This window comes from Mustela nigripes, chromosome 17 (genome assembly GCF_022355385.1).
Source record: "Mustela nigripes isolate SB6536 chromosome 17, MUSNIG.SB6536, whole genome shotgun sequence".
NCBI classification, from domain to species: Eukaryota; Metazoa; Chordata; class Mammalia; order Carnivora; family Mustelidae; genus Mustela; species Mustela nigripes.
The window spans coordinates 12,572,726-12,597,454 of NC_081573.1; the positions used below are offsets into that span (position 1 = coordinate 12,572,726).

The following is a 24,729-nucleotide window of genomic DNA, read 5'->3' on the forward strand; positions in this document are numbered from 1 at the left end:
CTGTGGGATCTCTGATGATAACTAAGGGCAGAGCGATAGGTAAAAGACTTCCCACATTCACTGCACTCAAAAGGTTTTTCACCAGAGTGACTTCTATAATGATACTGGAGTTCATACCTACAAATAAAAGATTTCCCACATTCTTTACACTCATAAGGCCTTTCACCTGAGTGAACCTTTAGGTGCATGTTGAGTCTATGTCTGCGGGTAAAGGACTTGCCACATTCACTGCACTCATAAGGCCTTTCTCCAGTGTGAACTCTGTGGTGATAATGGAGAGCAGTATGAGTGCTGAAAGTATTCCCACATTCACTGCACACAAAGGACTGTCCTCCAAGGTGGACACCCTGGTCCTCTGTATCTGTATGTTTGGGACCAAAGGCGTTCTCACATCCTCCCCAAGCACCACGACTGTTTTCACGTTGTAACATTGCCCTGCACTGGGGGATCATGTGTGGTTTCTCCCCAGTACAAGTGGCCTCTTGCCCCAGATGCCCCGAGCCAGACAGCAAGTCCTTCTCAACCTCTCCACAGGTAAAGGGCTTTCCCGAACCACCGGATCCCCAGCTCTTGACAGCAGAGTCCCTGTCCACACGGCTTCTGAATGGTTTTGCTCCCGCGGGCTGCTCCTGCTGCTGCTGCTGCTCCAACCTCACACTGAAAGAAAATCGTTTCCCGCAGGCCCCACAACTCAACCGTTTCTGGCTGTTTTCTTTCTCCTGGAGCTCAGCCAAGTGGAAAATGTCTTTCAAGACGGGACCACACATCTGACAGGGGTGGGTCTTCTGGGAAGACAGAGCGGCCCTGGGTGTCCCGGTCTGTGAAACGCCTACAGAAGCGCTCTGCGAAAAGGGGGCCTCCTCATCCTCTGCTCCACAGCAGCAACCTGAAAGCAGAGAAACGTTGGTGAAACACGTGCTGGCTGTAGCGCGGGGTGAGCCCATCACACATGAGCATCTGGCTCATCTGGGCATGAGTGTATGGCAGGCTTTTCCAGACACCAGAGATGGAACACAGTTGAAGGAGTGGCCGCTGAGCACTCCTGGGCCCCTAAGGCCAAAGTATCGTGGCACGCGCACTAGCCAGAAGAATACAAAACTAAGGTATCACAAGGGAGAGAGCCAGGATCTACAACTTACTCTCTGTCCATAGCTTCCTGCTGGCCTGTTTGTTGGCTGAGTAGAAGACTGCGGGAAAATCTACTTACAAGACATTTGCTGCTGTTCAAAGTCAATTTAAGCATATGTCAACATCTCATGGCAAACTGGCCAAGTGTGGATGCTGGGGTACACAGAAAGGAAAGAGCACTGGGAGAAATGGGTGAGATGTAGCAGCCTGAGAAGCTCCGATTAACCCCGCAATGCAAGTCATGGAATTACCAAAGGAGTAGATCCCAGAAGTCCACATATTGTCAACAGTGAAGAAGGAAAGACAGAAACAGGGTGTGGCCACTGGCAATCAAACCAGACTCTGGCTGAACAAAGGTGCCCAGTATGATCTGAACACAGAGCTGATATCACACCTTTCCCAGCTGCCATTCACGAGAAACAGGGCCCTGTGCCTGTGAGCCCACCTGGTCATGCTGGAGCATGTCCATGCTATGACACACAAAGGACTCTTCCCTGTAAGCCTTCCTGAGCAACTACAGGGTACTAGGAGGATTAAAAATACTGTAGGAAAGGGAGTCTAGGTGGCTCTGTTGGCTATCTGACCCTTGATCACAGCTTAGGTCTTGATTGCAGGGTTATGAGGTCAAGCTCTGTGTTGGACTCTGTGCTGGGCTCTGTGCTGGGTGTGGAGCCTACTTAGGAAAAGAAGAAAAAGAAAAGGAAAGGGAAGAAAAAAAAAGGAAAGAAAGGAAAAGGAAAAGGAAAGGAAAGGAAGGAATGGAAAGAAAAGAAATACTGGAGGAAAACAGGCTAAGTGGATGGCCAGCACTGTCCCAGAGCTACTCAGGATACAAAGGACCCAGAGAAGCACCCTATGTGACCGATGTCAGCAGAATGGTATTAGTGGAGATACCATCCTTCACCCCACCAAAAATGAATTCAAGAGCTGCCCATGAATGACATTAGCTTCAGAGGGATCAAAAATCCAGTTAAAACCAATTACTACACAGTGGGGGATAAAAGAGAGCACAAGCATGCAGAAAGGACAGCTGGAGACTTTATTAGCAGAGATGTGGGGACGGGTCAGAAGGGCTGGTTCTGTCTGTATCAGTTACACCAGGCAGGTGCTACTGTGGTCCCTGCTCAGCCGACTCACGCCACCTTCCGCATAGGGGACACTGGCATTCTATGCCACTGAGTTGACCAACATGCATCACTGTCATGGACCCAGTGGCTATAAATCTCCTGCATCCAGCTCCCCCTGCTCCAGAGCTGCTGCTGTGCACCTCCAGGACAAGGACCGTGACTGCGCCCCCCCAAAGCTGCATGTGTCCTGGGCCCCAGATCTTCACTCCAGACCCTGACCCCCAGTTGCATCGGGTCCACTGACGACTCAAGGGAGTGGAAATACCCTCTAGATAGGCTAGCCTGATGCCAGGACCTCACAGCCACTGGGTCTCCATGCACACATAGACACCCAACTTCATGGCTGCAACTCACAAAGCAAATGAACACGACTGAGTTGTAATCAGTGTTCCAGGGCCCAAAACTGCTGTCACTCTGAAAAAGCCCACACACCAGACCCTCTTCTGGTGGCTGCTCCATGAGTGCCAGCCCATCAGATGCCAGGGCCGCTGCCACCACCCCAGGGTACCCAAGATTCGGACTCGGCACTGGCCTCAATTCTGCCACGATACTCTCCTGGAAAAAAGCCACCAGGCTTTCCTCAGAAGTCTCCTCTGCTACTTTGGACACTGCAGCCTTGGCCATAAGGCTCTCTCTTCCCGAGGCCTTGCCGGTGCTGATGGGGGCCAGAGAGTTTGTCGTTGGGCCCTCCCCAGGTCCAGAATGGCCATAACCCATGAGGCTGACACCCTTGCACCCACCTGTCAGTGAAGGACCCTCCTGACCAAAAGTACCACAAACTCTGGAAGGAGCGACCACATCATCAAATGTGCAAACATGAACGCAAGGATGTAAGAAACAAAAAATCAAGGAAACAACACCATCAAAGGAATACAGTAATTCATCAGAAAACAGAGTCAAGGAAATGGAGACATGAGACCTATCAGACAAAATTCAAAATAATTGTTTTAACAAAGTTTAGTGAGGCACAAGAAAACACAGGTTGGGGCGCCTAGGTGGTTAAGTAGGTTAAGCCTCTGGTTTCAGCTCAGGTCATGATCTCAGGGTCCTGGGATTGAGGCCCACATCAGGCTCTCTGCTCAGCAGGGAGCCTGCTTCCCCCTCTCTCTCTGCCTGCTGCTCTGCCTGCTTGTGATCTCTCTCTCTGTCAAATAAGTAAATAAAATCTTAAAGAAAAAAAGGAAAAGAAAACAAGGGTAGACGACTCAACAAAAGAAGATACAAAATAAACAAAATAAGCTGTTCAACAAAGATACAGAAATCATAGAAATGGGGGCGCCTGCGTGGCTCAGTGGGTTAAAGCCTCTGCCTTCGGCTCAGGTCATGATCCTGGTATCCTGGGATAGAGCCCAGCATCGGGCTCTCTGCTCAGTGGGGAGCCTGCTTCCTCCTTTCTCTCTCTCTGCCTGCCTCTCTGCCTACTTGTGATCTGTCAAATAAATAAATAGAATCTGAAAGAAAGAAAGAAAGAAAGAAAGAAAGAAAGAAAGAAAGAAAGAAATTGTAGACACGAACAGAGTGGGCTGGCCAAGGATGCAGTGAAAGGTAGTCACTGGTGGTCAGATGCGGCTGAGCGGAGTGAGCAGCAGATTCACCGGAGAGTTGAATGCTGGAGGCATGCCTTCATCCAGGTGCCTGGATGCCCCAGGGGCTGTCCTGCAGAGGTCCCAGACATCAGCAGAGAGGAGCAGCAGGGTGTGCAGTCACGCCACACTCTATACCCGCAATACAGGAGAGTTCCGGGTGTGCCCACTCTCCAAAAGGAGGGTCAGATATAAGCAGTGACACGTGAATCAATTAATGGTTGGCGACAGTCCACCCAATCACTGATGGGGCTCCTAATATGAGACCACAGGCAGCTGGGAAGACATCAAAATACGAGGACATGGAGCACTACTAGAGCATAATACATAACTGTACAACACTGAATCCTCTTAATGCCACCTCTCTCTTAAGAAGTAGGATGGCAGGTAACGAGTGGGACAGAAGACTGTTTCTGTCTTTCTAAACAGACTATCCTTAAAATGAACTGGTCTTTGTAGCAGAACTGTTTGACTCATTTTTTTTTTTTTAAGATTTTATTTGTTTATTTGAAAGAGAGAGCATGAGAGGGGAGAGGTCAGAGGGAGAAGCAGACTCTGCTTCTGCTGAGCAGGGAGCCCAATGAGGGACTCAATTGTGATACCCCAGGATCATGACCTGAGCTGAAGGCAGTTGCTTAACCAACTGAGACACCCAGATGCCCCTCAACTCATTCTTTATGTTCGAAAACTTCCCACAGGGCTGCACCAGCATAACCAGCCTGGGCTTTTGAAGTCTCTTCTTACCAGTTACCAGAGTGACTTATGTGACCTTCCACTGTTGGGACTTGATTAGGTGAGTATTAAACTCATCAGGCACGATTCAACCAACCAGAACCAAGATGGTATGTGTATTTGTTTTATGTCTTAGGTGTCTAGCTCTGAGAGATCAACTAGATGGAAATGCTGGAGATCCATTTCATTTGCAGCGAAGATGCTTTGCTTTGCTTCTGTCAAAGGATAAGGACTATGGAAGGCTTAAACCACAAAAGTTTAGTTTCGTTGTACTCTTGTATTACCCTTGTTTTCTGAGGATTCAAACTTACACCTATTCCATCAGAAGAAACATTTCAATAAAATGTCATTTGAATATTAACTACTAAAATCATCTGATGACTTTCTTTTTTTAAAGGTTTTATTTATTTATTTGACAAAGAGAGATCACAAGTAAGCAGAGAGGGTGGGGGAAGCAGGCTCCCCGCTGAGCAGAGAGCCCGATGCAGGGCTTGAACCCAGGACCCTGAGATCATGACCCAAACCGAAGGCAGAGGTTTAACCCACTGAGCCACTCAGGCACCCCCATCTGATGACTTCCTTATCCTCTAACTAAAAGTTATTCATTTGAGATGCTGTTTGATTAGAATCAAGGTCCCTTTTATATTTATGATACAGGTGATGGAAATCATCCCAAAGCAGCTATTTTAGAATACATACAGGGGCAGCTGGGTTAAACGTCTGGTTTTGGCTCAGGTCATGATCCTAGGGTTCTGGGATCAAGCCCCACATCGGGCACTATGCTCAACGAAGAGTCTGCTTCTCCCTATCCCTCTGTCCCTCCCCTCTGCTTATGCTCATGCATGCTTTCTCTCAAATAAATAAAATCTTTAAAAAGAGGGAGAGGATACATGTAGAGAAATGACTTTAACTAGTATAATATAAACTACACAATAAAATGGAAATTTCATATATTTGCAAAAATTCTGTGTTGGTAAAAATTAACTTAACCTCCGGTATTAAATGTTTACATTAAAAGAAGATGGTGACACTGTCCGATTAAAAAAACAGGGGTAAAGAGGAAGAGCCCAAGATGGCAAAGGAGTAGAAGACCTTAGATTTGTCTGGTCCCAGGCATTCAGCTAGATAGCTATCAAATTTTTTTTTTTTTATTAATATTTTTTTTTTTTTTTTTTTTTTTAGATTTTATTTATTTATTTGTCAGAGAGAGAGTGAATGAGAGCGAGCACAGGCAGACAGAGTGGAAGGAAGAGTCAGAGGGAGAAGCAGGCTCCCTGCGGAGCAAGGAGCCCGATGTGGGACTCGATCCCAGGACGCTGGGATCATGACCTGAGCTGAAGGCAGCCGCTTAACCAACTGAGCCACCCAGGTGTCCCGATAGCTATCAAATTATTATGAACACCTGTGAACTCAACTGGAGATCTAAGGAAAGAACTGCTGCACATCCACAAATAGAAAAGCGACCATTGTCTGTGAGGTAGGAGGTGTGGAGAAGGGAATCCGAGGTAATACATCAGAAGATAAACCATGAAGGTAGGATGCCTCTGGAAGCGGGCCAACGGAAAGTGATATATCAGAAGTATACAAAATCAGAACGTTTAGAAGGCTGTTCCAGTGAGGGATGTCCCTGCATAAAAGGAGCTCAGGTGGCGAGCAAGGTAGAATCCTAGGTGGGACAGTGTAGTCTCAGGATTCCCGGGGGTCACAGAAAGAACTGGGGTGCCTGAGTGCAGCAGAGTTCCCAGGCACTGGAGTGGGGAATCCGGCTGCAATCAGGGAGCCCAAGAGTGGGGTCTCAGCTCAGTGCTTCCATAAACCATGAACTGCCACACAGTGGGGCAACCACTCTCTGAGCAAGGACTCAGGAAGCAGCAGAGCCCTGCAGAGATCCCTCTTCCTCTCATCGAGAGGAACAGCATGCATGCACACCACAGGAGTCTATAGGGTTTGGAGACTCTGAGCAAGGTCACAAGTGCTTAGTCACAGGCTGGGTGAGCACAGAGTGTGGCTAGAGACCAGGGAAACAGGAGTCATTGCCTGCTTTTCCCTGAGGATGCACTGAGGAGTGGGGGGCATGAGGTTTCAGTTCTGGGTCTGGAGATTGGGAAGCCACCATTTTCACTGCCATCCTCTCAAGCTGCAGGGAAAGCCTTCAGGGAACAAAAGCCACATAGAGCAATCCAGAGCCCCTGACTTAGCCATGCCTTCTGACAAGGCGGTGCAATTCCTCCCAGGGCAGACACCTGAGAATCAGTGCAACAGGCCCCTCCCTCAGATCAGCAAGTTTAATGATCACACAGAACTGCAAAACTCCAGCACTAGGAGAAAACGGTGCATAGAATCCATGATATTTTCTTATCATTCCTTAGCCTTTAGATTTTACTTCTCTTTTCTTTTTCCTTTGAAACAATTTATTTTAGCAACTCTTTTTTAAAAGTCTCTTTTTATTTTCATTCTTAGAGTTACATTCTATCCACTCACTGTATTTAATTTTATTTTCGTATATACATTTTATTTTCTTTACAATTTTGCTATGCAGTTTCTTCTAACAAACTTACCAAAATAAACATAGAATCTAATGTATTGCTCTCTTCTCTTTACTTGTCTGATTATATTCTTTTAAGTCTTTTTAAATTTTCATCCTGATAGTTACATTTTATTCCTTCAATGTGTTTAATTTTATTTTTGTATAATAAGTTTTTCTTTCTTCACAATTTTGAGATGTAGTTTCTTCTAACAAAAAGACCAAAATACACGCAGGATATAGTGTATGTCATCTTATCTGTTTATATTCTTTCCATCTTTTTTTAAAAAAATTGTTTTTTTAAAGTTTTATTTTACTCTTTCATTGATTTTGATTTTTTTTAAATTTTATTTCTGTACATACATGGTTTTTGTTCCTTACACTTTTGCCATCTAGTTTTCTTTTCTTTTTTTTTTTTAAAGATTTTATTTATTTATTTGAAAGACAGAGATCACAAGTAGGCAGAGAGGCAGGCAGAGAGAGAGAGAGAGAAGCAGGCTTCCTGCAAAGCAGAGAGCCCGATGCGGGGCTCAATCCCAGGACCCCGAGATCATGACCCGAGCCGAAGGCAGCAGCCCAAACCACTGAGCCACCCAGGTGCCCCACCATCTAGTTTTCTAACAACCAAAATACACACAGGATCCAGTGTACCTCTCTGTTCTATTCACCTGTCTGATTATATTCTCTTTTACTTTTTATTTTTTATTTTATTTCATTATATTTTATTTTTAAAGATTTTATTTATTTATTTGACAGACAGAGATCACAAGTAGGCAGAGAGGCAGGCAGAGAGAGAGGAAAGGAAGCAGGCTCCCTGCTGGGCAGAGAGCCCAACGTGGGGCTTAATCCCAGGACCCTGGGATCATGACCTTAGCCGAAGGTAGAGGCTTTAACCCACTGAGCCACCCAGGTGCCCCTCTCTTTCACATTTTAAAAATGTTTATATATTTTTTGGTTTCGGGTCTCTTCTGATTTGTTTAGTGTATATTTCTAAGGGGCTGTTGTTGTCATTTCAGTATTCTGTCCTCTCGTTCATCTAGTCTTCTCTGGACAGAATGACAAGATGGAAAAACTCACCTCAAAAAAAAAAGAACAAGAGGCAGTACTGATAGCCAGGGACCTAATCAGTATGGATATAAGTAAGATGTGGAACTAGAGTTTAGAATAACAATTCTAAAGATACTAGCTAGGCTTGAAAAAAAGCATAAAAGACACTAAAGAATACTTTCTGGAGAAATAAAAGAACTAAAATCTAGTCAAGTCAAAATCAAAACGGCTATTGAGATTCAATAAAAAATTAAAGTTCTAAGGGTGCCTGGTTAAGTGTCTGCCTTCAGCTTAGGTCATGTTCCCAGGGTCCTAGGATCGAGCCCCACACCCGGCTCCTTGCTCAGTGGGAACCTGTTTCCCCCTCCCCCTCTGCCTACTGCTGCTTGTGGTTGTACTTGCTATCTCCCTCTGTCAAATAAATAAAATCTTAAAAAAAAAAAAAAAAAGGAGGTTCTAACTGCTAGAATAAATGAGGCAGAAGAATTAGTGATATAGAAGACAAAATGATGGATAATAAAGAAGCTGAGAAAAAGAAAGATATACAACTACTGGATCTCAAGGGGAGAATTTGAGACAAAAGTGATACCATAAAGTGAAACAATATTAAAATAATTGGGATCCCAGAAGAGGAAAGAGAGGGGCAGAGCAGAAAGTATATTGGAGCAAATTATAGTAGAGAACTTCTCTAATCTGGGTCCATCCAGGAAACAGGCATCAAAGTCCAGGAGACACAGAGAATACCCCTCAAAATCAATAAAAATAGGTCAACACTTCAGCATATTAATAGTGAAGATTGCAAACCTCAGAGACAAAGAGAAAATCCTGCAAGCATCTTGGGGACAAGAGGTCCATAATCTTCAAGGATAGAAACATTAGATGGGCAGCAGACCTACGTACAGAGACCTGGCAGGCCAAAAAGGACTGGCATGATATATTTAGGGTGGTAAATGAGAAAAGCAGGCAGCCAAGAATACTTTATCCATCAAGGATGTCATTCAGAATAGAAGGATAGATAAAGAGCTTCCAGGATGAAGAGAAACTAAAAGAATTTGTGGTCACTAAACCAGCCCTGCAAGAAATATTAAAGGGGATCCTTTAAGTGAAGAAAAAGCCTAAAAGAAACATAGACCAGAAAGGAACAGAGAAAATATGTGGAAACTGTAAATATTCAGGTAATAAAATGGCACTAAACTCTAATGTTTCAATAGGTACTCTGAAGGTAAGTGGCCTAACTGCCCCAATCAAAAGACACAGGGTACCAGATCAGATAAAAAAGCAAGAACCACTGATATGCTGTGAGCAAAAGATTCATTCTAGGGACGCCTGGGTGGCTCAGTTGGTTGGACGACTGCTTTCAGCTCAGGTCATGATCCCGGAGTCCTGGGATCCGAGTCCCGCATTGGGCTCCCAACTCCACGGGGAGTCTGCTTCTCTCTCTGACCTTCTCCTCGCTCATGTTCTCTCTCACTGTCTCTCTCTCAAAAAAAAAAAAAAAAAGATTCATTCTAGACACGAAGACACCTCCAGAGTGAAAGTGAGGGGGCAGAAAACCATTTATCATGCTAATGGACATGAAAAGAAAGCTGGGGTAGCAATCCTTATATCAGACAAATCAGATTTTAAACCAAAGTGTAATAAGAGATGAGGAAGGTCATTATAATATAATTAAAATGTCTATCCAACAAGATCCACCAATTGTAAATTTTGTGCCCTCAAGATGGGAGCAGACAATTATATAAACTAATTAGTAACAAAATTAAAGAAACATTAATAACAATACAATTATAGTAGTTTAACACCCCACTCACTGCAATGGGCAGATCATCTAAGAAGATCAAGAAGGAAACAGTGGCTTTTAATGACGCACTGGAGCAGATGGACCTCAAAGATATATGCAGAACATTCCATCCTAAAGTAATAGAATACACATTCTTCTCGACTGCACATGGAATATTCTCCAGAACAGATCCATTCTGGGTCACAAATCATGTCTCAACTGGTACTTAAAGATTGGGATCATTCCCTGCATATTTTCAGACTACAATGCTTTGAAATTTGAACTCAATCACAAGAAGAAAGTTGGAAAGAACTCAAATACAGTGAGGCTAAAGAGCATCCTACTAAAGAATGAATTAGGTCAACAGGAAATTAAAGAATTTAAGAAATTCACGGAGACAAATGAAAATGAAAACAGGGAGCACCTGGGTGGCTCACTGGCTTAAGCCTCTGCCTTCAGCTCAGGTCAGGATCCCAGGGTCCTGGGATTGAGCCCCATATCAGGCTCTCTGCTCAGCAGGGAGCCTGCTTCCCCCCACCTCTCTCTCTCTGCCTGCCTCTCTGCCTACTTGTGACCTCTGTCAAATAAATAAATAAAATCTTTCAAAAAGAAATGAAAATAGAACTGTTCAAAACCTTTGGGATGCAGCAAAGGCAGTCTTAGGAGGGAAGTATAGAGCAATATAAGCCTTTCTCAAGAAAAAAAGAGAGGTCTCAAATACACAACCTAACCTTACACCTAAAACAGCTGGAGAAAAAGAACAGCAAATAAAGCTTAACCCCAGCAGAAGAGAATTAATAAAAGATCAGAAACCAATGAAATAGAAACCAAAAGAACAGTAGAACAGATCAACAAAAGCAGGAGCTGGTTCCTTAAGCAAATTAGTAAGATTGATAAACCCTGGCCAAACTTACCAAAAAGAAAAGAGAAAGGACCCAAATAAATAAAATCATGAATGAAAGAGGAGAGATTACAACCAAGACCGACAAAATACAATTTCGCAAAGAAATGAATGCATTACTAGAAATGTATAAACTACCAAAACTGAAACAGGAAGAAACAGAAAACTGAACAGTCCCATAACCAGAAAAGAAAATTGCAGCAGGAATCAAAAATCTCCCAAGAAACTAAAATCCAGGGCTGGATGGCCTCCCAGGGGAATTCTATCAAACATTTCAAGATTTAACACCTATTCTTCTGAAACGGTTTCAAAAAACAGAAATGGAAGGAAAACTTCCCCACATCTGACTCTCTCCTCAGCAGGGAGCCTGCTTCCTTCCTCTCTCTCTGCTTGCCTCTGCCTACTTGTGATCTCTGTCAAATAAATAAATAAAACAAACAAACAAATAAAATATTTATTTATTTAAAATAAATAAAAAATAAATAAACAATAAAAAACAAAAACAAAACAATGACAACAAAAAACAAGACCCAACTATGTGCTGTGGATATTTGACTCACTTCAGCGTTAAGAACACAAGAAGGCTAAAAGTGAAGGGAGCAAAAAATGTACTTCTTGTAAATGGAATACAAAAAGCAAGCAAAAATAGCAATACTTTTATCAGATAAAATAGACTTAGAGATAAAGTCATAACATAAGGATAAAGGAGCTAATGTATCGAGAGGATGTAACAACTACAAGTGTATATATGCACCAAACATCAAACTATGGAGCACCTAAACACAGGAAGCAAATATTATCAATCCAAGGCAGATAGACAGTAACAATGTAATAGTAACAGAGGGCCTTCAAGGCACCTGGGTGACTCAGGTGCCTTGATTAAGCGGATTAAGCCTCTGTCTTCAGCTCAGGTCATGATCTGACCGTCCTAAGATCGAGCCCCTCATCGGGCTAGCTGCTTGACAGGGAGCCTGCTTCCTCCTCTCTCTCTGCCTGCCTCTCTGCCTACTTGTGATCTCTCTGTCAAATAAATAAATAAAATCTTAAAAAAAAAAAATAAGAGGACCTTCAATATTCCCCTATCAACAATGGGTAGATTATCCAGACAGAAAAGCAAGAATACTTTGTATTTTAACTATACTTTAGATCAAATGGACTAGTAGGTATATAGAGAATATTCAATTCAACTGCAGAATAACACACATTCTCCTCAAGGGAATACAGAAAATTTCTTAGGAAAGATCGTATGTTATAAATCATGAAACCAGTCATAACAAATTTAAGAGGAATCACATCAGTTATCTTTACTGACCACAGTAGCATAAATTAGGAATAAATAATAGGAGGAAAGCTCAAAATTCAAAAATATGTGGATATTAAACAATGCAATCATGAAAAACAAATGGGCCCAATTAAAAAAAATCTTGAAACAAAGAAAGCAAAAACACAAAATAATAAAGCTTATAGAATACAGCAGAAGCAGTTCTAATAGGGAAATTTAGAGCAATAAAGCCCTACATTAAGGCAAAGGTATCATATAAGCAAATTTATAGCTCAAACAAAACAAAAGAACAATTTAAGGCTGATGTTAGCAGAGGGCTAAGATCATAGAGGGCTGCAAAAAGCTTCAGCTCTAGGGAAAAATAGTATCTAGCCTCCTTTATACTTTTATTCTTTTCTTTAATTTTTTCAATTCTTTACCTTATTAACTTTTTTGCATTTCTATTTTTATACAGATATTTTTCACATTTATTTATTTATTTAACTTTCATTGTATTATTTTTTCTTTCTTTTTTTTTTTTAAAGATTTTATTTATTTATTTGACAGACAGAGATCACAAGTAGGCAGAGAGGCAGGCAGAGAGAGAGAGAGAGAGAGAGGGAAGCAGGCTTCCTGCGGAGCAGGGAGCGCGATGCGGGGCTCGATCCCAGGACCCTGAGATCATGACCCGAGCCGAAGGCAGCAGCCCAAACCACTGAGCCACCCAGGCGCCCCTATTTTTTCTTTCTTATTTGGGAATCTAGATACTTTTAACAACCAGACCAAAACAAACACGGAATCTAGTTTGGTGTTGTTATTGTTTTGTTTTTCCTTTTTCTTTCTTCTTTTCTTTTCTGCACAAAATGACAAGATGGAGAAATTCACCACAAAAGAAAGAACAGGAGATGGAGGTAGTACTCATGGACAGTAATTTAATCAATACAGATACAATTAAGATGTCTGAACTAGAATGTAAAATAATTATAAGGATACCAGCTGGGCTTGAAAATAGCATAGAAGACATTAGAGAATTCCTTATTGCAGAGATAAAAAAAAAACTAAAATCTAGTCAGCCCAAAATTAAAAATGCTACAACCAAGATGCAACCCCAAATGGAGGCCATAAAAATGAGGACTGAAAAATGAGAGGAGTCAATCAGTGATACAGAAGATATAATTATGGAAAAGCATGAAGCTGAAAAGAAGAGGGAAAGAAAGGTAATGGACCACATACTTAGACTTAGGGAACTCAAGAGCAAATTATTAAAAGGTGATGACACTTTTAACATTGGAGTCCCAGAAGATGAAGAAAAAGAAAAGGGGGTAGAAAGTTTATTCAAACAAACTATAGCTAGAAACTTTCCTAATCTGAGGAAAGACACAGACATCAAAATCCAACAAGCACAGAGAACTCCCATTAAATTAAAAGCCAGGACACCTTGGTGGCTCAGCTGACTAAGCATCCAACTTTTGATTTCAGCTCAAGTCATGATCTCAGGGTGGTGAGATTTAGACCTGCACTGAGCTCAGTGCTGGGCATGGAGGCTGCTTAAGATTGTCTCTCTCCCTCTCCCCTCCTCCAACCTATTTTTATAAAAAATAGATAAATTCAATAAAAGCTGACCATCATCAAGGCATATTATATGTCAAGTTCAAAAAATACACAGGCAAGGAAAGAATCCTGAAAGCAGCAAGGGAAAAGAAAAGTCATTAACCTTCAAGAAGATAGATCAGGTTTGCAACAGACGTGTCTACTGAAATTTGGCAAGCCAGAAAGCCATGGAACTATTCAATGTGCTGAAAGGGAAAAATATTCAGCCAAGAATTCTTTATCCGGCAAGGCTGTCATTCAGAATAGACAAACAAAACAAAAACTAAAGGAGTTCATAACCACTAAACCAGCCCTGCAAGAAATTTTAAAGGGGATTCTTTGAGTGGAGGAAAATAAACAAACAAAAACCTCCCCCCCAAAAAAAACAAACAAAAAACCCCCCAAAAGCAAAAAAGACTAGAAAGGACCAGAGAACATCACCAAAAACACCAACTCTATAGACAATACCATGACACCAAATTCATATCATTCAATAATCACTGTAAATTTTTTTAAAGATTTTATTTATTTATTTGACAGATCACAAGGCAGGCAGAGAGAGGGAGAAGCAGCCTCACTGAGCAGAGAGCCCAATATGGGGCTCAATCCCAGGAACCTGGGATCAATTCACTGTAAATTAAAATGGACTAAATGCCCCAATTAAAAGACTTAAGAATGGATTTAAAACAAGATCCATTAGGGCGCCTGAGTGGCTCAGTGGGTTAATCCTCTGCCTTCAGCTCAGGTCATGATCTTGGGGTCCTGGAATTGAGCCCCGCATCAGGCTCTTTGCTCAGAGGGGAGCCTGCTCCCCCCGCCCCCACTCTCTGCCTGCCTCTCTACCTACTGGTGATCTCCCTCTCTCTGTCAAATAAATTAAAAAATAAATAAATAATAAAACAAGATCCATCTACATGCTGCCTAGAAGAGGCTCATTTTAGACTAAAGACACCTGCAGATTGAAAGTGAGGGGATAGGGGCACCTGGGTGGCTCAGTGGGTTAAATCCTCTGCCTTCAGCTCAGGTCATTGTCACAAACCTTTCCAAAAAATAGAAATGGAAGGAGAGCTCCAAAACTCATTCTACAAAGATAGCATTACCTTCATACCAAAATTGGAAAAAGACCCCACTAAAAAGGAGACTTATAGGCCTATATCATGATGAACAGGAATGCAAACACTCTCAATAAAATCCTAGCAAATCAGAGGCGCCTGGGTGGCTCAGTCAGTTAAGAGTCTGTCTTCAGGTCAGGTCATGATCCTGGGGATCCTGGAATCGAGCCCTGTGTCAGGCTCCCTACTCAGCGGGGAGCTTGCTTCTCCCTCTGCCTCTGCCGATACCCTCACTTATGTTTATGTTCTCTCTGTCTCTCAAATAAAGATCTTTTTCAAAAAAAAAAAAACTAACAAATCAAATCCAACATTACATTAAAGAATTATTCACTACAATCAAGTCGGATTTCTTCCTGGGCCACTATGAGTGGTTCAAACACTGCAAATCAATGCCATACACCACATTAGGAAAAGAAACGATAAGAGACATATGGTCGTCTCCATAGATGCAGAAAAAGCATTCGACACAATACAGCATCCTTTCTTGATAAAAATGCTCAACAAAGTAGGGATGGAGGGAACATACATAAACATCAAAAAGGCCATATATGAAAGAAACACAGCTAATATCATCCTCAATGGGGAAAACAGAAAGCTCTACCTCTATAGTCAGGAACAAGATAAGGATGTCCACTTTCACCATTACTATTAAACACAGTATTGGAATTGTTAGCTTTAGCAATCAGAAGACCAAAAAGTAAATAAATACACAAATAAAAGGCATCCCAACTGGCAAGGAAGAAGTCAAAACCTCACTATTTGCAGACGACGTGATACTCTGTAGAAAATCTGAAAGACTCCACGAAAAAACTGCTAAAACCAATACATGAATTCAGAAAAACTGCAAGATACAAAAGTGATGTGCAGAAATCTATTGCATTTCTATATACTGGTTACTTCACCAGTAAAAAAGCAGCAGAAAAAAGAAATCAAGGAATTGATCCCATTTGCAACTGTACCCAAAACAGTAAGATACCCAGGAATAAACCTAACTAAAGAGCTAAAAGATCTTACTCTGAAAACTATAAACTATAGGACACTCATGAAAGAAACTGAAGAGGACACAAAGAAATGTCAAACAGTCCAAGCTCATGGATTGGAAGAACAAATATCATTAAAATGTCTCTACTACTCAAAGCAATCTACAAATTCTGTGCAATCCCTATCAAAATAGCATGTTTCACAAAACTAGAACAAATAATCCTAAAATTAATACGGAAACACAAAATTCATTAAATAGCCAAAGCAATTCTGAAAAGAAACAAAACTGGAGGCATCACAATTCCAGATTTCAAGCTATATTACAAAGCTATAGTCATCAAGACAACATGGCACTGGCACAAAACAGACACATAGATCAATATAGAACCCAGAAATGGACCAACAACTCTATGGTCAACTAATCTCCCAAAAGAAAGAAAGAATATCCAATAGAAAAAAGTCGATCCCTTCAAAAAATCCTGTTGGGAAAACTGGACAGCCACATGCAGGAGAATGACACTGGACCATTTTCTTACACCATACACACAAAAAAACAAATTAAAAATGGATGAAAGACCTAAATATGAGATAGGAAACCATCAGAATCCTGGAGGAGAACACGGGCAGAAACCTCTTTGACTCTGGCTATAGCAACTTCTTATTAAACACGCTGCTGGATGCAAGCCAAAGAAAAGCAAAAATGAACTATTGGGACTTAACCAAGGAAAAAGATTTTGCATAGTGAAGGAAACAATCAACAAAACTAAAAGGCAGCCTACAGAATGGAAGAAGATATTTGCAAACAACATATCTGGTAAAGGCTTAGTATCTAAAACCTATAAAGAACTTACCAAACTCAACATCTCAAAACAAATAACCCAGTTAAGAACCAGGCAGAAGGGGGCGCCTGGGTGGCTCAGTGGGTTAAAGCCTCTGCCTTAGGCTCAGGTCATGATCCCAGGGTCCTGGGATTGAGTTCCCGCACTGGGTTCCTTGCTCAGTGGGGAGCCTGCTTCTCCCATTGCCTCCTGTTCCCCCTGCTTGTGCTCATTCTCTCTGACAAATGGATAAAAAAAATCTTAAAAAAAAAAAAAAACTTAAAAAAAAAAAAAAGAAGACATCCAGATGGCTAAGAGACACATGAAAATAAGCTTAACATCAAACATCAACAGGGAAATACAAATCAAAACCATTATGATACCACTTCACACCTGAGAGAATGGTTAAAATTAACAACACAGGAGGGGCGCCTGGGTGGCTCAGTCAGTTGAGCATATGCCTTCAGCTCAGATCATGATTTTAGGGTCCTAGCATGTAGCCCCACATCAGGCTCCCTGCTCAGTGGGCTCCCTCTCCTCCCTGCTCCTGCTCTCTCGCTATCTCTGTCTCTCTCTCAAATAAATAAAATCCTTTTATTTTTAAGTGTCTAGGGGCGCCTGGGTGGTTCAATCAGTATCTGTGTTCAGCTCAGGTCATGACCTTGGGGTTCTGGGATTGAGCTCCGTGTCGTGCTTTCTGCTCAGATAGGAGTCTGCTTCTCCCTCTCTCTCTCTCTGTGCTCTCTCTCAAATAAATAAATAAAATCTTTCGAAAATATTAAAAAAAAATACAGGAAACAACAGCTGTTGGCGAGGATGTGGAAATAGGGGAACACTCATGGACTGTTGGTGGGAATGCAAAACGGTGCAGCCACTCTGAAGAACACTATGGAGGTTCCTCAAAAAGCTAAAAATAGAGCTACCCTACAGGCCAGCAATTGTACTACTAGCTATTTACCCAAAGGATATAAAAATACAGGTAAGAAGTGGTATATGCACCCCGATGTTTAAAGCAGCATCAGCAATAACCAAGTAAGAGAGCCCAAATGTCCACTGACTAATGAATGGATAAAGAAGATGTGGTGTGTGTGTATACACACATATATACAATGGAATATTAGCCATCACAAAGAATGAAATCTTCCCATCTGCAACTATGTGGATGGAACTAGAGTATATTATGCTAAGTGAAGTAAGTCAAACAAAGATAGACAAATACCATATGATCTCACTCACTTATATGTGGAATTTAGGAAAGAAAAGAGATGAACATATAGGAGTGGGGGGAGAGAAAAAAGGAGAAAGGGAAACAAGCCATAAGTGCCTCTTAACGATACAGAACAAACTGAAGGTTGATGGCGGGAGGTGGGTGGGCAACAGGCTAGATGGGTGATGGCTATTAAAGATGGTGATTCGGCGGCGGCTCCTGAGCAGACCGGTCTTCTCTCGCTCGTGCACCTCCCTCCGCTTCCTCTGCAACCATGTCTGACAAACCCGATACGGCTGAGATTGAGAAATTCGATAAATTGAAATTGAAGAAGACAGAAACACAAGAGAAAAATCCACTGCCTTCAAAAGAAACAAATAAACAGGAGAAGCAAGCGGGCGAATCATAGTGAGGCAGGTGCCACTGATATGCACTGTACATTCCACAAGCATTGCCTTCTTTACTTCTTTTTAGCTGTATAACTTTTAAGATGCAAAGAGGCTGGATCAAGTTTAAATGACTGTGGTCCCCTTGTTCTTATCAAAGAATCTGAGCTACTGACTGGGAAGCCAAACCTCCTATACATCGGCAGGGGAAGGAAAATAACTTGTATGCCGGCAAAGGAAGAAGCTGGGTGGGCACAACTAGTAGAAAAAGCTGGTCCAAGGTGTCTTGCGGGTGGTAAACTGCAGTTTAGTCAGAGTGCCTTTTTTTTCTTTGAATGATTTTAAGTATTGGAGTGCACAATTTTTTAATATGCAAATAAAAAGTTTAAATGTAAAAAAAAAAAAAGGACACTTGTTGCGACGCCTGGGTGGTTCAGTGGGTTAAGCCGTTGCCTTCGGCTCAGGTCATGATCCGGGGCTCATGGGATCGAGCCCCACATCGGGCTCCTTGCTTGGCAGGGAATCTGCTTCTCTCGCTACCTCTGCCTGCCTCTCTCCCTGCTTGTGTGTACTCACTTGCGCTCGCTCTCCCTCTCTCTCTCTGGCAAATAAATGAAATCTTAAAAAAAAAAAAGAGGACACTTGTGATGAGCACTGGGTATTATATGCAAGTGATGAATCACAAAATTCTACTCCAGAAACCATTACTACACTGTATGTTAACTAACAAAATTTAAATTAAAAAAAAAAGAGGGGGCGCCTGGGTGGCTCAGTGGATTAAGCCGCTGCCTTCAGCTCGGGTCATGATCTCAGGGTCCTGGGATCGAGTCCCGCATCGGGCTCTCTGCTCAGCAGGGAGCCTGCTTCCTCCTCTCTCTCTCTCTCTCTCTCTCTGCCTGCCTCTCTGCCTACTTGTGATCTCTCTCTGTCAAATAAATAAATAAAATCTTTAAAAAAAAAAAAAAAGGGCTACCATATGGACTACCATTGCCATTTCCAGGTATTTACCCAAGAAAAGAAAATCAGTATCTCCACAAAATATCTCCACTCAGAGATATCCACTGAAGTATTATTCACAATAGCAAATATATGGAAACATCAGTAAGTGTGACTGAGTGTTTAATGTGACAAAGAACATTTAGTAGACACACACATGCAGGAATATTCAGCCACATAAAAGAAAGCAAAACTGCCACTTGCATAACATGGTTGAACCTAGAAAAGACTATGCTACGTCAAACCGCACAGAAAAGACAGCTAGTGTACGGTACCACATATAGAGAAACTCTGGAACAAACAAACAAAAACCCCAGAAACAGACTAGAATGCCAGAAGCTAAGGACTGGGGCACAGGGGAAAATGGTCAGGGATACACACTTTCACTTACAAGAGGAGTAAATTCTGAGGGTTTAATGTTGAGTACAGTTGTTAATACTGTACTGTACACTTGAAATTTGGTAAGAGAATAGATATTAAGCTTTCTCACCACCAACAACAAAAAGGTAATCTTAACAAATGATACGTGAATTGATTACCATCATTTAGGTAATAATTTCATATTGTATATCGAGTCATCATGTAATATACTTGCAATAATGTAATTCTATTTGTCAATCGTATTTCATCAAAGTTGAAGGAAGGGAGGGCAGGTGGAAGAAGAGATGTAAATACTACCCAAAGAACCATACAGGACAGTCTTGAGAAGTAGTCCATGGTATACCTACACAGTGGCCCTGCCAATGCCTCCAATTTCAGGCACAGGCAGAAATGAGGAAATGTCACCCCAAGGAAGGGTTCAAAACCCAGGCCACAGAAATGGCACTGATCTGAACACAGAGACCCAGCCACAGAGAGGGGAAGCAAGGTGCATTCCATTAGCTTCACTCCTGACCACTGGCCTCCGATCTTAGCCGATCAGGGCTCAGCACAGCGGGTACTGAGGCTGCGGGCAGACAGAAGGGCACACCAACAACTCAGGGCCAGCAACAAAAGCAACTGCCCAGAAAGCTGGGGAAGCACGCAGTGAACACAGTCCACACCAGAGAAGGACAAAACCCTCCCCTGGAGAATGGAAAAGGGGAGTCCGCAGGGTACAGAGTCCAGGGCAGGTCAAGGGGACCCTGAGGGCCTTACCCAGTGACGATACAAGTGCAAAGTTCTCCAGCATCACATGGTGGTACAGCCGTCTCTGAGTCTCATCAAGAAGTCTCCACTCCTTCCAGGAGAAGTACACGGCCACGTCCTCAAAGGTCACACCACACTACCATGAAAGGAATACATGGAACCCTGAGCATTCTCTCTCTCTGAGAACCCACCAGCCAACCCACACACCCACCCCAGTCTCTCCTGCCAGCCCAGCTCCCCTCCTCAGATAATACCAGGTCCTGGTGCCTCTAATGCTGCTCTCCTCTCACCTTCCCACCAATCACTGTTCAGTGCTCAGCAATAACACGCAGGGGTCACATGGAAGCAATATGGCCTGCAAGTCCCAAACCCCTGCCAGGATATTCCCATGGAGTCTCCCAGGTCATGCCCTCAAGACAGCCAATTATAGGCCCTGCTCTGCCGGGAAGTCTTCAATACCAGGCCCAAACCTGAGGCCCTTAGCTCACACTTCCTCTCTATGTGTACATAATTTTGTAGACTGAACCTCTCTCATGACTTAGGACCCCACAGATGAACACCCACACCTTTCTGCTCCACAACAAAGGATCCTCCCTTGACTCACACTTGTACTTGACACAAACAAGTGTTTGTTTGTTTAACAAACACAAACAGGTTCCACTACCACCCCAGTACTCCCATGGATCCCAACTGAGGGAAAGCCTCAAATGCTGCTGAGAAGCCTCCTCACCTACCTCTAATTCTCCCTGCAATACGACACTCACAACCACTGTCAACTTAGGATATTCATAGACCCTCTTCTATTTCTGTGCCACCCATACTCTCCCTCAACAATCAGAACCCTCTACTCCAAACTGAACCTCTGTGAAAACCCCAGCACTAAAGGTCTCCCTGCCAGGCACAGCGAACCACAAATGACCACATTTGTCCAGACCTTAACAACCAGCAAGACTTTGAAACACCCCAGGCACTGTAAAAACTCATCATAAAATTCTGTGAAGCCATACATCATCGAATAAAGAGCAGGCCCAACTTCACTCTCGGCAAAATTACTCTTGCGTGTTCTAGCTATCACTTGTCCCATCATCCCAAGCAAGGCTTGTCCATGTATCTGCCAGATCACTGCCTCTCTCCTTTACCTGTGTTCACAATGCCCAGCAACCCCAACCACGTGCTGAGCAGGAAAACCACTCTTCAGCACACGTTACTAGGTCCCTCTGACCTAAGAGGAGCATTGCCATGACACTCTGCATTCCCTTCCTAAATGTGATCCAAGTCTCCACCCTGGTCCACACAGCAGCCATCACTTTTCAAACTCTCCATCATGAATCTTTCCCCAAGTTTCCCAAAATTTCCTCTCCAGCTGCCCATGTGATGCCATTAATCACACTTCTCTGAAACATCAGAGATTGTAAACAATGTCAAGACAACTTAGGTATCCCCAAAGACAGTTAACCTACTGCTGACTTCATCAGCTGATGAAAGCTTTCATATTTTCTGCTACCAGGACCTGTGAAAACTAACAATGGAAAATATCACAAAATGGTATCAGGAGGTTGCAGGCTTGAGGGGAGATCTCAAACAGTATCACAGTGATCAACTGCAGACCAAAGAGGAAAAGACAAACTTGGCCTTATATGGGACACTCCTTCATTACCCCAAACCCAGAAAGACAGTCTTTCCCGTTCACCCACCCAACAGTCAGCCACCGGGAAGACACGACTCCCACCTTACTCCCGTCGCCTCAGAGTTGGTAACAGCCTTCCCGACTTCGCCCCTTTCCCTTAAAAAGCACGACCTCCCTTCTCTTCTCCACACTGGCTACTGCTTTGACTCGGATTCTTCGGTCCTAATCGCTGTTCCCTGTCGCTCCCAGAAACAACATCTCTGCGGGTAAAGTGTCTGCAGTTTTTTTTTTTTTTAAGATTTTTATTTATTTATCAGAGAGAGAGGGGGAGAGAGCGAGCACAGGCAGACAGAATGGCAGGCAGAGGCAGAGGGAGAAGCAGGCTCCCTGCCGAGCAAGGAGCCCGATGTGGGACTCGATCCCAGGACGCCGGGATCATGACCTGAGCCGAAGGCAGCCGCTTAACCAACTGAGCCACCCAGGTGTCCCTCTGCAGTTTTCTCTTCAAGCGTCACCGACCAAAAGCCCCGGGGTTCCCCTCACTCCCTCCGTTCTCCTCTCCTCTGCAACACCCACAATTCGCCTCAGCCCTTCTCCGAAAACAGACCAACAGCAGCCGGTTCTCCAACATCCAGGGCGGACACGGTGGCGGTCCGGGCCACTACCAGCGACCACCGCAAGTCCCTCTTGCTGCGCGCCCTGCCTGCGCGCTCACCCCCGGCGGCGGCGCTTCTCCGCGGCCGCAGAAAGCTCCCTGACACCCGGGTTAGACCACCTCCCCTCACCGCCAGCAGACACGGCCTCGGCAGGCAGCGCCGGCGCACGCCTCACCCGCCGCGCCGCACCCTGCTCCTGACAGAACCAATGCCAACCGCGCCGTCCCCCGTTTGTGGCGCTGGTCCCCCGCAGTCCCCGCCCCGGCGGCTCCTCAGCAGGGAGCCCGCGCCTGCACGCAGTCCGCCGGCGCTCCCACACAGGCCCCCGCCCACCCGCGCCTCCCTGCTCCCGACACCCGGGCCTGGGCTGCAGGGCCGCGAGCAGGCGCCCCGCGCTCGGGCCTTCGGGGTCTGGGTTGGGGGGCCGACGGAGAGGGCCCAGGGGATGAGCGTTTACCTCAGCCGAGTCCCTGGGCGCGGCTGCCGCCATCAGACTCGGTGGGCCGGCAGCGGGCCGGAAGGGAGCGGACACCCAGGCTCAACTGTGTGCGGCAAGGAGGCGCCGCTCCTCTTGTCTTCAGCGTCAATTACCCAGATCCCGAACCGCGCTCGGGAACCTGAGGAGACACACAGTCCTATCCTGGAACTACAACCCAGCTGGAGGGGATGAGGCCGGAAGTCCCGCCCCCAGCGAATGCGCACGCCTAGAAAGGCCGCGTTCCGCCTTGGGTACTGAGACTCTTGGGGTAGTGTGGCTCGCAGAGCTCGGGGTTTCCAGTAGGGCGTCCTCCACCTGGAATACCCCAGCTTTGGTCACGTGGCACCCGGAGGGATGCTGGAAAGTGAGGCTTCTACCCAGGATTGGCTTAGCTCCTTGTTAAAGGCGGAGAAGAACCCTTCTTTCAGATTCCATAAAGCTCAGTCAGCTCGCAAAGAAAACTATTCTTTTAGATGCTCTCAAATACTTTTACTGGGGTAAATGACGATATGTATCTTTTCGTCCGGCGTTTCAGAAAGAAATGAGTCTGTGCATAGGTGAAAAGATGTTGTTGCTCCTCAGATATTTGCACCCTGAAACATTAGTCAGTTTTGGACTTGGTTAAGAATACAAAAAATGCCTTGTTAAACAAAATTCAGCCCAGTACACTATAAAGGTCGGCTGGTTTTATCCACCGATTTCTTAATTGGGCAGCCTCGCATCTAGCAAGTAGAGGGCAGCTCCAAAGCGCTACAGAGAGGGAAATGTTTTTAAAGGTAGGGCAAGAATACCATAAACAGAAAAAAGGAGTATGTTAGATGAAGTCACCTTATTGGCGGAAAAATAGAGTCTTACTAGGAAAATCCCTCATCTTTCTTTAGGGAATGGAAAGGGCCCATCCCTCTGGCAAACTACCTTTTTGGTGCTGACCAGAAAATCCCTGACTGAGCTTGAAAACTAAATTTCTGGGGGAGGTTGGAAATGCATTGAGCTTAGGTATTCCACCCTGGTCTGCTGACATGATGGAGAAAAAGTGGCTCCGCTCCACTTGTGGCCTGTGGTTTTTTCTCTTCCACACCCCATACAGTACACGATGTTGAAGGACAAGGAATGGTAGGCCACCCCAAATGAAGTGGTCAATGACGCCGTCAGCCTCTGTTTCCACACTAAAACCCCTATCGCCTGTACAGTGAGTGTGTCGCATCTATCAAAGAACACTTTTACCCCTATATTTTTACTCCGTATTCTCAAATGTACTTAATTCCTTTTAGGAGTCTGACATCATCCCAAACATAGTGCAGCTTAACTGATGCTATTTTTGGTACCGAACAAGTCTTGCTATTTTCAGTAGGAGCAAGTGTGCAAAGGGAGAATCTGAACCCTGAAATGAAGGGTTGTCTGAACCCAATGATATCACCTTTTTTTTTTTTTTAAGATTTTATTTATTCACTTGACAGAGAGAGATTACAAGTAAGCAGAGAGGCAGGCAGAGAGAGGAAGGGAAGCAGGCTCCCTGCTGAGCAGAGAGCCGGACATGGGGCTCAATAACAGAACCATGGGATCATGACCTGAGCGGAAGGAATAGGCTTTAGCCCACTGAGCCACCCCATGATCTCACCTTCTTGCAGGGAAGTGATACTTCTTTCTTCAAGTACTGGTAATACTAT

At 44.0% G+C, this 24,729-nt stretch overlaps 2 protein-coding genes and 1 long non-coding RNA gene across 3 annotated transcripts in view; 2 read left to right on the forward strand and 1 right to left on the reverse strand.

The window, feature by feature from the left end:
* The window catches only part of LOC132005164 (uncharacterized), a 10,083-nt gene extending 5,208 nt beyond the window's left edge, over nucleotides 1–4,875 (forward strand). The window contains exons 2-3 of the long non-coding RNA XR_009400747.1: nucleotides 4,537–4,631; nucleotides 4,707–4,875. This is a non-coding gene — a long non-coding RNA (uncharacterized LOC132005164). The remainder of the gene's footprint in view (nucleotides 1–4,536; nucleotides 4,632–4,706) is intronic.
* The window catches only part of LOC132005110 (zinc finger protein 345-like), a 26,651-nt gene extending 3,415 nt beyond the window's left edge, over nucleotides 1–23,236 (reverse strand). The window contains 3 exon segments of the mRNA XM_059381895.1: nucleotides 1–886; nucleotides 20,311–20,437; nucleotides 23,042–23,236. The exon segment at nucleotides 1–886 is cut by the window's left edge and continues 7 nt beyond it. Coding sequence (XP_059237878.1) covers nucleotides 1–886; nucleotides 20,311–20,437; nucleotides 23,042–23,074 — 1,046 coding nt within the window. The 5' untranslated portion in view covers nucleotides 23,075–23,236.
* Nucleotides 18,005–18,200, forward strand: LOC132005156 (thymosin beta-4-like). The gene has a single exon (XM_059381994.1). The coding sequence runs from the start codon at nucleotides 18,066–18,068 to the stop codon at nucleotides 18,198–18,200; it is 135 nt and encodes a 44-aa protein (XP_059237977.1). The 5' UTR covers nucleotides 18,005–18,065.
* Nucleotides 23,237–24,729: the final 1,493 nt, after the last annotated feature.